Source organism: Xiphias gladius, chromosome 24, assembly GCF_016859285.1.
Source record: "Xiphias gladius isolate SHS-SW01 ecotype Sanya breed wild chromosome 24, ASM1685928v1, whole genome shotgun sequence".
Lineage (NCBI taxonomy): Eukaryota > Metazoa > Chordata > Actinopteri > Istiophoriformes > Xiphiidae > Xiphias > Xiphias gladius.
In genome coordinates this window covers 1184053-1196987 of record NC_053423.1, presented here as the reverse complement: position 1 = coordinate 1196987, position 12935 = coordinate 1184053, and the positions used below count along the sequence as shown (strand labels likewise).

General features: G+C 37.6%; 1 protein-coding gene across 4 annotated transcripts in view; it reads left to right on the top strand.

The window, feature by feature from the left end:
* Positions 1-9122, top strand: part of gtf2h4 (general transcription factor IIH, polypeptide 4) — a 47886-nt gene extending 38764 nt beyond the window's left edge. For all 4 annotated transcript variants that reach the window (XM_040121678.1, XM_040121676.1, XM_040121675.1 and 1 more), the window contains 5 exons: positions 247-377; positions 2012-2059; positions 2161-2239; positions 2974-3035; positions 8827-9122. In XM_040121678.1, the coding sequence (XP_039977612.1) occupies positions 247-377; positions 2012-2059; positions 2161-2239; positions 2974-3035; positions 8827-8937 (431 nt within the window). In that variant the 3' untranslated portion in view covers positions 8938-9122. The remainder of the gene's footprint in view (positions 1-246; positions 378-2011; positions 2060-2160; positions 2240-2973; positions 3036-8826) is intronic.
* Positions 9123-12935: the final 3813 nt, after the last annotated feature.

The following is a 12935-nucleotide window of genomic DNA, read 5'->3' as shown; positions in this document are numbered from 1 at the left end:
TATTCCTTCAAAGTGTTCACTACATATATTATATGAGTCTGGACAGACATGGATGTAAACTGCAACTTGAATTGTTGGCAGAGGCATACCACCACAAGGTGGTAATTCTAGTTTATCCAGTATTTCTCACCTAATATCATCATATTTTCATGTTTAAAAATGCTTCACATTGCATCTTTCGAAAGGATGCACAACTGGGCATGAGTTTACGGAATCTGAACTGACATGTTTGTGCGTCCCTCCCAGACTCGGAACTTCAGATCGCCTTGGTGGCTCTCTTCAGTGAAATGCTGTATCGCTTTCCCAATGTAGTGGTGGCTCAGGTTACAAGGGAGTCAGTGCAGCAGGCCATTGCCAATGGCATCACTGCACAGCAGGTACACATCTACTGCTCACACTGTACAGGGGAAAATTAGGGTATTTAATGTGGGAAATCTTCACGAGCAGACTTCTCCATTGTAAATACCGTTTTTATTTAATATTATTTCCTTAATAGCAAGATTTTTTCACATCTATATATACATGTACATATACATATAATGTACTCTGTAAAGCCTGCCCTTTCCCCTTACTGTATGATTGAACCACAACAGCTTAAACAACGTGATCGTCAATGAAAGTACTGAAGAGTAGACTCCTCAAGTTATACCTGATAAGTAAATAACATATTTATTTACTGATGTGTCAATAAAGTGTTTTGTGAACTCTTTTATGGTAAATTCAATTCACTGATTCTTTTTCCCCATTTATTGCTGCAATATAACATAACAAAAGATTAGGACAAGGCAGTTGTCTCAGGACATACAAACATTAAGGCATTTGATTGATTCAACACCAACAATCAAATGAATGGTATAAAAAGGCCTATATTTTGCCCTGTGAAACCACTATCTTTGCTTTAGTTGTGATGCATTCATTTAGAAATGCCAGCAAGCTGTTTATACTAGAGGTGGAAATGCCAAATCACTCAGCTGACTCAAATCACTTTGTTTGTAACTTTTTTCCCCCAAGCTAAGAGGTTGCATCCCTGTTCAAATGCTCTTCTGTATGTACAAAAGTAAATGAATGCCTTACAATTAAAAGGCACTTCAGTATGAACAACAGTAAGTGAATGCTTCAGCTCTGAATCTGACTGTTTTCCTTTCAGTAGTAACTTAACCTTGTTTTCATGGTCCAATCTGTCATGTTCACGAAAGTAAAAAAAACTAGTCTATACAATAACTGCACATAACATTAATTTACAACGGAATAAACAGATTTTGAGTGTTTCTGCGGCTTTCACTATCTTTAAATGGGCTTTTAATAATCCTGTCAGCTTCAGTCACCGGTCATTCTGTCCTACACTAAATCTTGTCTACCAGTCCAAAGTGGTTTTGCATTGAGTCCTGGTTAAAATGTATTTTACATACAAATCATACCACACTACACAGAGGCAAGTCCTCATTCTCTCAAGTCTAATTAGATAATTAATCAAAGGTGACACCCAGGGATGAGCTGAATTCCATATTTGAAAAAAAAAAAAAACCCTTCCCCTGTGAGCTAGATAAAAGTGAAAAAAGTCACACTACACTACACTGTTCAGTGCTGGTATATTAATTTATCTGCCTTAGGTCTACAGACCTTCATCAGTTATGTGGTTCAGAATTCCTAATTCTAGCGATGAGAATTTAGTATGTTAGTAATTACATTACTTAAGATATAGGCTATTTCCAGTAAATCAAAAACACATCTCAGTTAATTAACTGTTTCTTGCTTATATTTTGAATGTACAGTAGTTACAGTAGCTTTTCTTAAGATTTGACCAAAAAAAATTAAAAGTGCTTAAGCACTCTAATGTTTTTTAAACTGTTGGTAGCAATGTAGGTACCAGGAACAATTGTGTTAAACAGAGATTAGACATTTTGAGAAAATTTTTTATCACCCAGCATTATGCTTGGATCAGATTTTACCTGAAAACATTGTCTAATCCAGCTGAATATGTGTAATAAGTCTTTTTTTGTACCCTTTACAGATTATCCACTTTCTCAGGACCAGAGCTCACCCTGTCATGCTCAAACAGGTACAAAAAACCTGTGTTCCGTCACACTCAGTTCTAATGATTTAATAATTTTCCTGTAACGGATATACACATTGTCTTCATCCTCCATCTCTGTGCTTCAGACCCCAGTGCTGCCTCCAACCATAACGGATCAGATCAGACTGTGGGAGCTGGAGAGAGATCGACTACAGTTCACAGAGGGTGAGCATGCTAATTTTTCAATGTGTGTGTGCAAGCCTGGGAAATAGATTTTTTTCTTGAACTTAATAATGTTTATGTATGACAGGCCTTATTTCTAAGTTCCCCCATTTTAAAAGTATATTTTGTCAACAGAGCGACGAGTATGACATTACACTGTTCTATACTTGTGGAATTAGTGCAGGGGAAATGTCAATTATACTGAATGTACCGAGTGAGCCATTATAATATAGATCATTCCACCCCCCTCAATAATTTTTCCCTAGACTTTATTAATAAATGGCCTTTATATGTTTTTGTTGACACAGCCAAATTCAACGATTATTTGTGTACTGGCTTTTATATGAGAATTTATTGTATTTTCAGCTTCAGTAACATTATAGAAAATACTTCTTTGTATTGTAACAAATGTATATATTTCAAAAACTGTGTTGAGGAATTTATAATCAGTCAAGTGAAAGGAAATCTAGTAGAGAAAAGAGTCTGTGTGTGGTGGACTCTGCTGCTGTGAAATGATTGATTTCTCAGGCCATCTTTCTTTGTCCTGCCTGAAGATTATGACTGACAGATGTTGGTCTCACTTTGTTGATAGAGCTGTTAGAGCTGAGCTGTAATTCTTGTTCTCTGAGCTGTTGTACATTGTAATAGAAAGGATGAGTATTGATGTTGTGCTGGCCTTTAACCCCATTTCTCACCTGTGTGTGTGTGTGTGTTGTTGATGTCCATTTCTCCTTCAGGAGTGCTCTATAACCAGTTCCTCTCCCAGGCTGACTTTGAGGTGCTGCGAGACAGAGCTCAGGTTGGATTTTGTTTCCTAACTGAAAAATATACACTGATGAGTCAAAACATTATGTCCATTCACAATGAAGTGAATAACGTTGACTATCTCGCAACAACAGCAGGACCAGCTTCCCACAAGTTGTAAATTTACTTATCGTGGTGGGTGGTGCGGTGTGTCACTGATGTTCATGCAGAGACTCATGCAGTTTAGAGGAGTAGAGTGTAGGCCAGGTTATTTTCTGTAGCTACAGTTTACAGATGTCCCCTAAACTCCTCACATCCAGGCTATCGGTAGATGCTACGATTTACCAAAGTTCCCTAAACACCTGACTTGAATGCTATTGGTAGATGCTAGGTAGGGTAGATGTGCACAGAAAAGCCTCTAGTCCCCACTCAGCTACTGCAGCGCACACAACTCAGGCAGGCGTGTGGCCAAAAATTAGTTAGTTTGAAAAGAGTGAAATAAGGAATTCTAATGTTAGATTTACCTAAGTTGAAATCAAGTTTTATCTACCTGTGCAGGCTGTCTAAGTAGAGCCTATGTATGGGAAACATTGGATATATTAGATAGTAATTGAACAGTCAGTTCTCATAGGCAACATGTTGGATGTGGGAGAAATGTGCAGGTGTAAAGACCTGAGCCACTTATACAAGGGCCAAATTATTATAGCCAGACGACTAGCTCAGAACTTCTCCAAAACAGTAAGGCTGTGACAGGGTGTCTTGGGATGTGCTGTCTGACCCGAGGTGGCTCAACCTCGCACCTTCTACGACTTAAAGGATCCAATCTGCTGCTAACGTCTTGTGGCCAGATACCACAGGGACATTCAGAGTTCTTGTAGAGTCCATGCCTTGGCAGGTCGCAGCTGACTAACTGCATAATAGGTAGGGGTTGTCATAATGTTTTGGCTCATCAGTGTATTTTCTAATAAATACTATATGGATTTTATATTCAGTTTAGATTTATAAATAATTTACATTGTTTCTGTATGTTCTGCTGACACTGATCTCTACTCTTTTATACTCAGGTAATGCTACAATTGTGCATTTTATTCATGGATTTCTAAGGACCAAAGCATTGATTTTCCATGATTTTGCAAATTTACAGTGCTAAAATCACCCATACACTGTATAGCCAAAAGTATATGGACCCTTGTGTATACAAATTTTGTGTACCTTTTATCTTATGTCAATGGTGACGGTTTGGGTTAGACTCCTTATTTCCAATGAAGACAAATCTTAAATGAAATCTTAAATGTCCATTACAACTTGGGTTTTACTTTTGCAGCTCTTGCATCAGTTTTATCAGTTATAATAACATTGCACCCACCAGTAAGTAACTGCTGAAATGTGGCAACAGCGCTAACAATAGGTCCTGCAGGGCAAAATATACAAGCAGTCAAGATGATCACAGAGGTTTTAACAAACCCCCTCTATCAGGAAGAGTGTGCTGCTGTTACATCATCAGCAAACCAGGTGCTCTTTATTCAAACAACGTGTTTTGGCACAGGGCCTTCGTCAGGGTGTTTTACAGAATGAGTAACAGCACAGCCTATACTGTATATACTTTACAAGATGGCTGACAGTTATCAATACAAATGATCAAATGTGCCAAAAGTTGGCTGAGTATTTCTATGGAAGCCCAGTTAAATGGCATTTTGACCTATCAATAGGCCGCTTTAAATTACCATGAGACCTGAGGGCTACAACTTTTTCAAAGTCCCCCCCATCCCCCATCATTACTCAACTATTTCCCTGTCCAACATCAGCCACACTTAATGTGCATACAAAAATGCATCAACAGTCACTCATGCAGTCTAATTTTTTGAGTTTTGTTGCACCAAATTCAAGTCACATAATCATAACCAGAGTGACCAGAGTGAAGAATACATATATGATACAGAAATTCGATCACCAAAATGTACAGGCCGGCTCATTGTAGGCCAATATCCATCTCTCTCCCACATGATGCATGCATGTGCGTGCTTAGACATACGCACACACACACACACACACACACACACACACACAAACTCACACTTAACACTCCTAAATTGAAAAGAGCCTACATTAGTGGACAACAAAATGTGGTCCGTGTTTTCTGATGATGCAATGATGGTCAACACAAATGAGTCTATAATGTCAATTATTACTTTAAAATCTTCTATTGATACCACTATTCAATTACACGTGAGTATAGCCTACCAACAATTATATTAAAATTGACAGGGCATAGGGTATACATACAAAACACTGAGGCATAACATTTCTGTCTGGACAATGTATCATCTGTGAACTTGTTGATCTGGTGTCATCTAGCTGGAGATGGGAACATGTTGTCAATAAGTGGTCAATTCACTTCTATCTTATTGTAGTAAAACAACAGTGGATACCCTGTCTGCACTAGCTGGACAGGTCAAATTCGTTATTAGTAGGCTATTGGACACACTGGATTAAGCTCCAGAAACTTAATTGAACGGAAAAAAGACAAAGTTTTAGCCTTCCTCTATAACTTATTTTGCAACTACTTCCAAGTTTTGAGATATTGAAACATTAACATCTACTGCAATAATAGGTCAAAAACCAACATTTAAAAACCGACAGCGTCTTTATTAAAATGCTTCAAAAGTCAAACAAATTAAGATGGCATATTGCGGTGAAAACACACTTCAGCAGGAGTGAAAACAACTTGAAACGTGATGTGATCATTTGTGAAACGCAGGAATCCATCATACATCCTGCTGTAATTAATGCATTAAGTTAAATCATAAGTCAAAGCATTACTTAAGTATATGATTTGTACCATTATAATGCTAGTAAGCTAGACTGGGAGTCTGGGACGGTTAAAGATAACATTCCTTAGCTTAGCACTAGCTAATGTTAAAGTTGAATTTCATAACTATATGGAATTGCACATGATAAAGTTAATTGGTTTGGGCCTTTCATTATTTGATCGCTAAATTTGCTTATGTTGTCATGCTAGTTAGCTAACTACCTAATATCTAGCGTACTAACCTGTGGAGGTAGGTGTCCTCATCGACGTCATTGTTTCACGTGCCGGCTCTGCTACTGCTGCTGGATGGTTTCGGTCATCTTGACCTCTCTTTGATTTTCGTGTTTTTGAGCTCCACTTTGACATTTCTTTTCTGACATTTTTGCAAATGCACCTGCGGCTGAAATAAATTTCCACTCAAGCTACGAGTTGAAAAACTGCAACTCTTTCATTGGACAGTCAAGACAAGCACGTCATAAGTGTGATTGACATACGTGTGAATGACATTGAGTGACACACAAAATCAAGAATGATTTCTTTTTTTCCTCCCTGTGAATTTATGAAGCATTAAAACAGTGCTGATGCTATCTAACCAGCATGCCAGCCAGCTCAGCCGCCAACTAACTTACTGAGCCAACGACCACGTACCCAGCCCTGGCAGCTTGCTGGCTTACCTTTCAAACGAACCAAATAAGCCTTGCTTGCTTCCACACAGGTGCAATGCATGGTACATATCATCAAGTCATTCTCTGGGGTATGAAAAAAAATGCTGAGCAGTCCAAGTTGATATATATATATATATATATCAGATGGCAAGAGGTAAAGATCTAAGTGACTTTGAAAGAGTTTATTGTTTGGGCACAGTTCGCAGGAGCTTCAGTGACAAAGACTGCTCAACTGGCTTGTGTTTCAATAGGAACAGTGACTAAAGTAACATCTGCATTTAGATCTATGGTTAAGACATCAATAAATAGGGTTGAAAATTGTGGTCGACAGTGCAAATTTGACGACCATGATGTTCGAGCATTAGTGTGATATGTAAGGAAAAACAGGAGAGCAAATCTTCCTCAGGTGACTGAGAATGTCACTTGCAGGATGTGATCACACTGTCAGCAAGAACAGTCTGTCAACAATTACATGGAGAGGGATATTATAGTAGGATTGCAATGCATAATCCCCTCATTACAAAGATGAATATACATTAGAGAGTTCAATGGTGCAAAAACCATGGGCACTGGCCTACAGAGATGTGGAAGTTATATGGTCACGTGTCATCTTTCACCATATTCTCGACAAGTGGGCGAGTGCTTGTGGTGTATACCAAGAGAACAATAATACTTAATGCTTGACCCCTACAGTGAGGGGATCCAGTGGCTCTCTTCTGCTGTGGGGGGCATTTTGCTGGCATGTTGTCGAGTGGTTTGGGTCCACTGCTCCCCTTTGAGTGAAGGGTGACTGCAAACCAATATGAAGTTGTTTTGAGTGATCACCTTTATCCAACGATGAAAATTTTCTATCCTGATGCGAGTGGTCTCTTCCAGAGTGACAAAGCCCCCAATCCATAGGGTAGGAGGAGTCACTGAATGGTTTGTTGAGTATGAAAATGATGTGAATCAAATTCTATGGCCTTCGCAGTCACCAGATCTCAACCCAATTGAACACCTATGGGAGATTTTGGACCGATGTGTTAGACAGCGCTCTCCATCACCATCATTAAAACACCAAATGAGGGAATATCTGTCAGAGAAATTGTGCTAAATCCCTCCAGTAGAGTTCCAAAGACTTTTAGAATCAATGCCAAGGCCGCATTGAAGCTTTTCTGGTGGCACATGGTGGCCCAACACCTAACTAAGACACTTAGTATGTTGGCTTTTACTTTAATTTGTCACCCATCTGTATGTGGCCACTTCAATAAAAGTACACAACAAAATGTTTATAAATATAAATGGCAAAAGTCACCACACAGTCAAAATAAATTACAAAGACAAGGATGGAAAGGTCCTGTGAACCTATTTTCTCTGTCAGCTTCCAACTCCAAGCAATCAGGGCCTATATGAACCCAAAATTTGTCAGACTTGGAACAGTTTGATTATTTCACAAGTCATTTTTATATTTTGGGTTTTTGCCTGTTATACTCATTAGTTAGAAGTTGGTGGGGCTCAGTTTGAAAAAAAAAAATGATTTCCCTTACTTCAGTGCACCAATCAGGATTTACCAGTATTTGAATCAAAATCTAATGGTCTTTAAGACCCAAATAGATACAAAAATGTCTAATACAATGCCAAAACTACAAAACATTAGCTATAAAAATACTCTAATGTTAAAACCTTCATTCAATCCTCTTAGACATAAATTTATAAGATTATAAATACAGCTGTCTGGATTTTTAAGTTTTTCATACTGCTCATGGTTGTTGCCCCATTGGACCTATTTCTAGGGATGATGCCTCTCTCAGTGATTTCTACAATTACTTTTGTTTGTATTATGTTTTCATAACTGATAGAACTGATGACCCGAGCTACAAAAATATGACTCAAATTGTAATAAACCATAGTTTTCCTTAAACATACTGTGGAGGATGTTATAATGTTGGTACATAAAAACAAGGGATCTACTAGGGAATGTGGAAGAGTTTGATATTTTCATTTACTGTATTCCTTTCCTTGGGGTATTTCACATCCCATTTACTCTGTTCTTATTTATATCCTGTTCTTCTTCTATGTATGCTGTTACTTTTTTCTGTTATCATGATCCAGTAATCCATGCAGGGATTATTGAAGTCATGTAATATAAACCACATGTTGTGTGCCTTCAACAATAGCTCTAGAAAATGATCCATCCCCTCTACCTCCTTGACCTTTCCAACTCACTGCTGCTCTATTACTATTTCATGACATAATCATCCACTACTTGCAGTGACAGTAGTTCCTGTTAGATGACCTTTGGACCTCTTTAATGAAATTCCTGTCTGTGAAGTACTGATACTGTCCATTATTCTAGTAGCCTGCTGCTGATTAATGAAGTTGTTTTAATGCAGGGTCTGGGCTGTCTGGTGTGGCAGGACGTGGCTCACAGGGTAATGGTGGTGACACCGCAGGGACACAGTGAGGTCAAGCGGTTCTGGAAACGACAGAAGTCTCACACCTAAATGGTGATAAGAAGGATACTTACACTTCAGCTCATTCTTCTTTCCTTTTTGATTTGTATAATTTTCAGATAAGTCAATGATGAAATACTGTCTTATATACTGCAAATAAAGCAAATAATGTCTAAATAAGCATATGGATTATAATATTCTGACCATTTCAATTAAAAGTACTGTGTTGACCACTAGTGGGGCTATGGAACAGTATTTTTCATGAGTGCGTCCCTGTTTTGTTGGTATTGTGCACATGGATGAGGATGCATAGGCGGGCATGCGGGTACCTGGACAATGTAATACATACGAAACCTAGCAGTGTGCCAACAACAGCAGTTAAGCCTGTTATATAAAGGTTTAATGGGGGTTTCATTAATTTTCTGATTAAACTGGCGGTATTACAAAGGGTGACTTTACAGGAACACAGCAAAAAGTATGAGTTTTCGCGAGTTTTTTCACACATCGATTTTTTTCAGCCTATTTCGCGTTTAAACAAGACTTTTCACTCAGGGCTCAGTCGTCCACCATCTGAACTGAGAATTATCAAACAGCTATAACAACATCAGCAACGGAGTAAAGCTGAAACCAAAAGTCCCACTGTCCCCACACATTCACAGTTAATGGGGACATTCCCAGGAGCTTGGAAACTTCGGTGGCTGTCCAAAACCAAAAATTCATCAAGTACACAAGGAGCCTCAGATGGACTTTCTATAAACTTTAAAAGAGACTGCTTAGTAAGCAGACGTGGCCAAACACCTGGGTTTTCCTTTTTCATTTTTGATGTATAAGTTTATTACAATATTAATTTTTTTATATTTCACACAAACATAATATGCACAGGCCTAATACAGACCATTTAGACCACATACAGTGTGTTCAGTTGAGGGTTTGATGTCAATATAATACTAGCAGTGTTAATATTCATGCAAAGGAAAAGTTTTACTGTAGATATCAACCATTATCTGTCTATGCCAGTGTCGATACTGTTAAAAACCATTCACGTTGAGGAGACAGAGGCCTTAGTAACGGTATTATATCATTTTTTTCTGTAAAAGTTGGGAAAGTAACCCTTAAAGTCGTGCCTCCAGTCAAAAATTTCACTAATTGTTCCTTGACTTCACAGCTTCACTATGCACAATGATATATGTGCAGAGTTTGACAATGAACGGGTTTTTTCACATTCATCTGCTGAAGGAGACATTTTGTGCCCAGCAGTTAAACTTTTGAAATTAACAATATTTACATATTCAGAGATTCTGGCTCGTTCAATGAGGGACAATACAAAGTTTGTTTAAAACAGAAAAAGAACTTGCATTCATGACTCAGATAGCTGGATCAGCTATTGGTGGCAATAGGGTTGATCTATTGGGTTGATCTATTCAATTCTGTTATTCTGTGTTTAATTCCCGACCAGTTTGTTGCTGAATTAAAAGGGTTAAACTTTAATTGATTTTTTTTTTTTAAACAAGTTGCTGGTGCATGATTATTTATTATATTAATAATAAAAATCCAGTAAATTTCTATATATGTATTTATTTGTTACATTTTGTTTTATGAAGTCAGGAAAGCATTGTTTAGGTGAATGAGAATGAGCCCAGTTTCTTCCACACAGTGAGGCATACAGCTTATTAATTCAGTAGTCGGTATAAGCCAGTTCCCAAAGCCCAGGTATCAGTATCAGCAATAGGACTGAAAAAGTCAGATCAGGGCATCCCTAATTCATATCCGTGGATATTAGTGAAGTCTTAAGTCCAGTCTCACAGTGCATTTTATGCCTTTGCTGCATCTAGTTGTAGGAACTTATGTAACTGACCTTATTGGTAGTTTTATGACCACAGCCCCAGCTGATTCGGTTGTTGTCAGTTGACTAGGGTGTGGTAGTTAAACTCAACTTGCACAGGCCAGTTGATTCATACTGTAGGGAATTTTCATTCCAATGTGCTGTCCATGTAATCAGTGGCATTAGAAAACCATACAGATGCTAATGAATACAACATAGAAAAAGCACCACCTGATAGAGAAGCCCTGTGTGTAAACCATAGATAGTTTGTATGCTTATAAATCACTGGGTGCATATAAATGTTTTCTCTGTGCTATTGATTCTGACCTGCTGGCATATAAATAGTATCGCTCATCACCTTTGTGATTTGTGAAGTTTACCACATAAACTCCTTTCATCATTGCTTTGCAGTACTGTTGTCTGTTTTGTCTGTTTTCTCAGTTTTATTGTTGTTCGGTGCATTTTAAGTTTTTCCCCCTTTTTCCTCTTAAGTGTATGTTGTTTGTTAGTTTGTGTTATTGTCCATTTTGATATCTTAAAAGACTATCCTGGAATCATAATAAAAGTCGTCTGCAAATACATATGGTCAAATTTCATCAGTGAAGTTGAATTTTAAAATAGTATCCAAGTATCCTGTGAGTTAGGAGTAATTAAAGATAGTATCTCAAGATCAAACTGGGTTTGTCAAAGGAAGGCACCTTTTTTGTTTCAATTTAAAAAAAATCTTATGCGCGTCCTCCAACTTTTGGCCTGAGACTGTTATATCCCTTCATGCTGAAAAAGCCTTTGACCGGGTAGAGTGAGATTATTTGTTATATTTTTCTTCATTCACCTATTGAAAGAGAAATACATTCTTGATGACAACCAATTCTTTAGATTTGGTTGCTGGTCCAGTTCCCCTTTTACCAAATAATCCTACACTGGACACATGGAAAGTGTGTGGTTAGTCAGATATATAGGATAAATGCTTGTCTTGATTTCCCCCGCTTTATCTTTTATTAAAGGCCATTGGGAAGAAGACTTGCAGCTCAGACTAGATGAGGATAGATGGAATTTAATTCTTGGCATGGTCCTTTCCTCATAAATTTGTGCAGAACATGGACTTTTTCTTATTTTTTTTATGTCATTAATTATTTTTACATTTTCAAGATCTTGAAATCGAGAATTTAGCCAAGCTTTATCCTGAGTGAGCCCCGGTGCTAAAATCAAACTGGGTCCCTTATCCAAAGTTTTTGGATTTGCCCTCTTCTCTGTGAGTACTGGAGAGAAATATTCACAACTCTCTCAAAGGTATTTAAGACCCTTTCATCCCATCTGAACTGAGAGTAATATTTGAAACAACTGCTAAAGAAACTAATCTTCTGCTATATAATTAACTGTGCCTCTCCAATTGCCAGAAGATAGATCTTTCTAAAGTGGAAAGATGAAACGATACTTACCCATACCCACCGGATAAGGGATCTAATGAAGTTTTTTTTCAGTTGGAGAAGGTAAGATCGGCTCTGAGGCATTGTACTGATAAATTGTATAAGGCCTGCCATCCATTCATCACCCATATTAAGCTCTGCAAGATGATAAACAAAATATGCTCATGTCTGGATGTGACTTGCTGAAATCTGTAGGATAATTGAATATATCTGCTTCAGTTATGAGTTATTCACAATAAAGGTAGTGTGTTGTGTCAACATTATCTTGGCTTACAAACAATTTTTAATTTACTTATTTGTCAATTTTTTTATTTTAAATATTTTTTTTTAATTCTTGTTACTAATTTTCTTTTCCTGACAATGTGTGTCAGAATCTAGTAGGATGAGTTATGGGGTTGTGTTGTTATTGTTGCCCTTGCATTTGTTATTTCTGGGATTCAAAATGACATCCTTTATGTCTGATTGTCTGAGCTAAGATGAAAGTCAGAGGAGTGGTAGAAACATTTTTTTTTGCAAATAACATGCATTATGCAAAGAAGCCCTGCACATTTAATGAGATCTGTTTTTTTTTTGTTTTACTTCACACAAATATCTGTGAGGATTCTATATTACTATGCACTATGACAGTCCATAAGCCCATAAGCAATCATGGTCACTTCTGGGGCCAAATACTGTTTAGGACCCCCAGAAGGCTTTGGCCAGCCCCTGCCACAGACCACATTTATTATCGGGAAAAAGAGAAATACATTAAAATACAAGGAAAAAACAAAATAAATACATTACTAAATTAGTACGAAGAT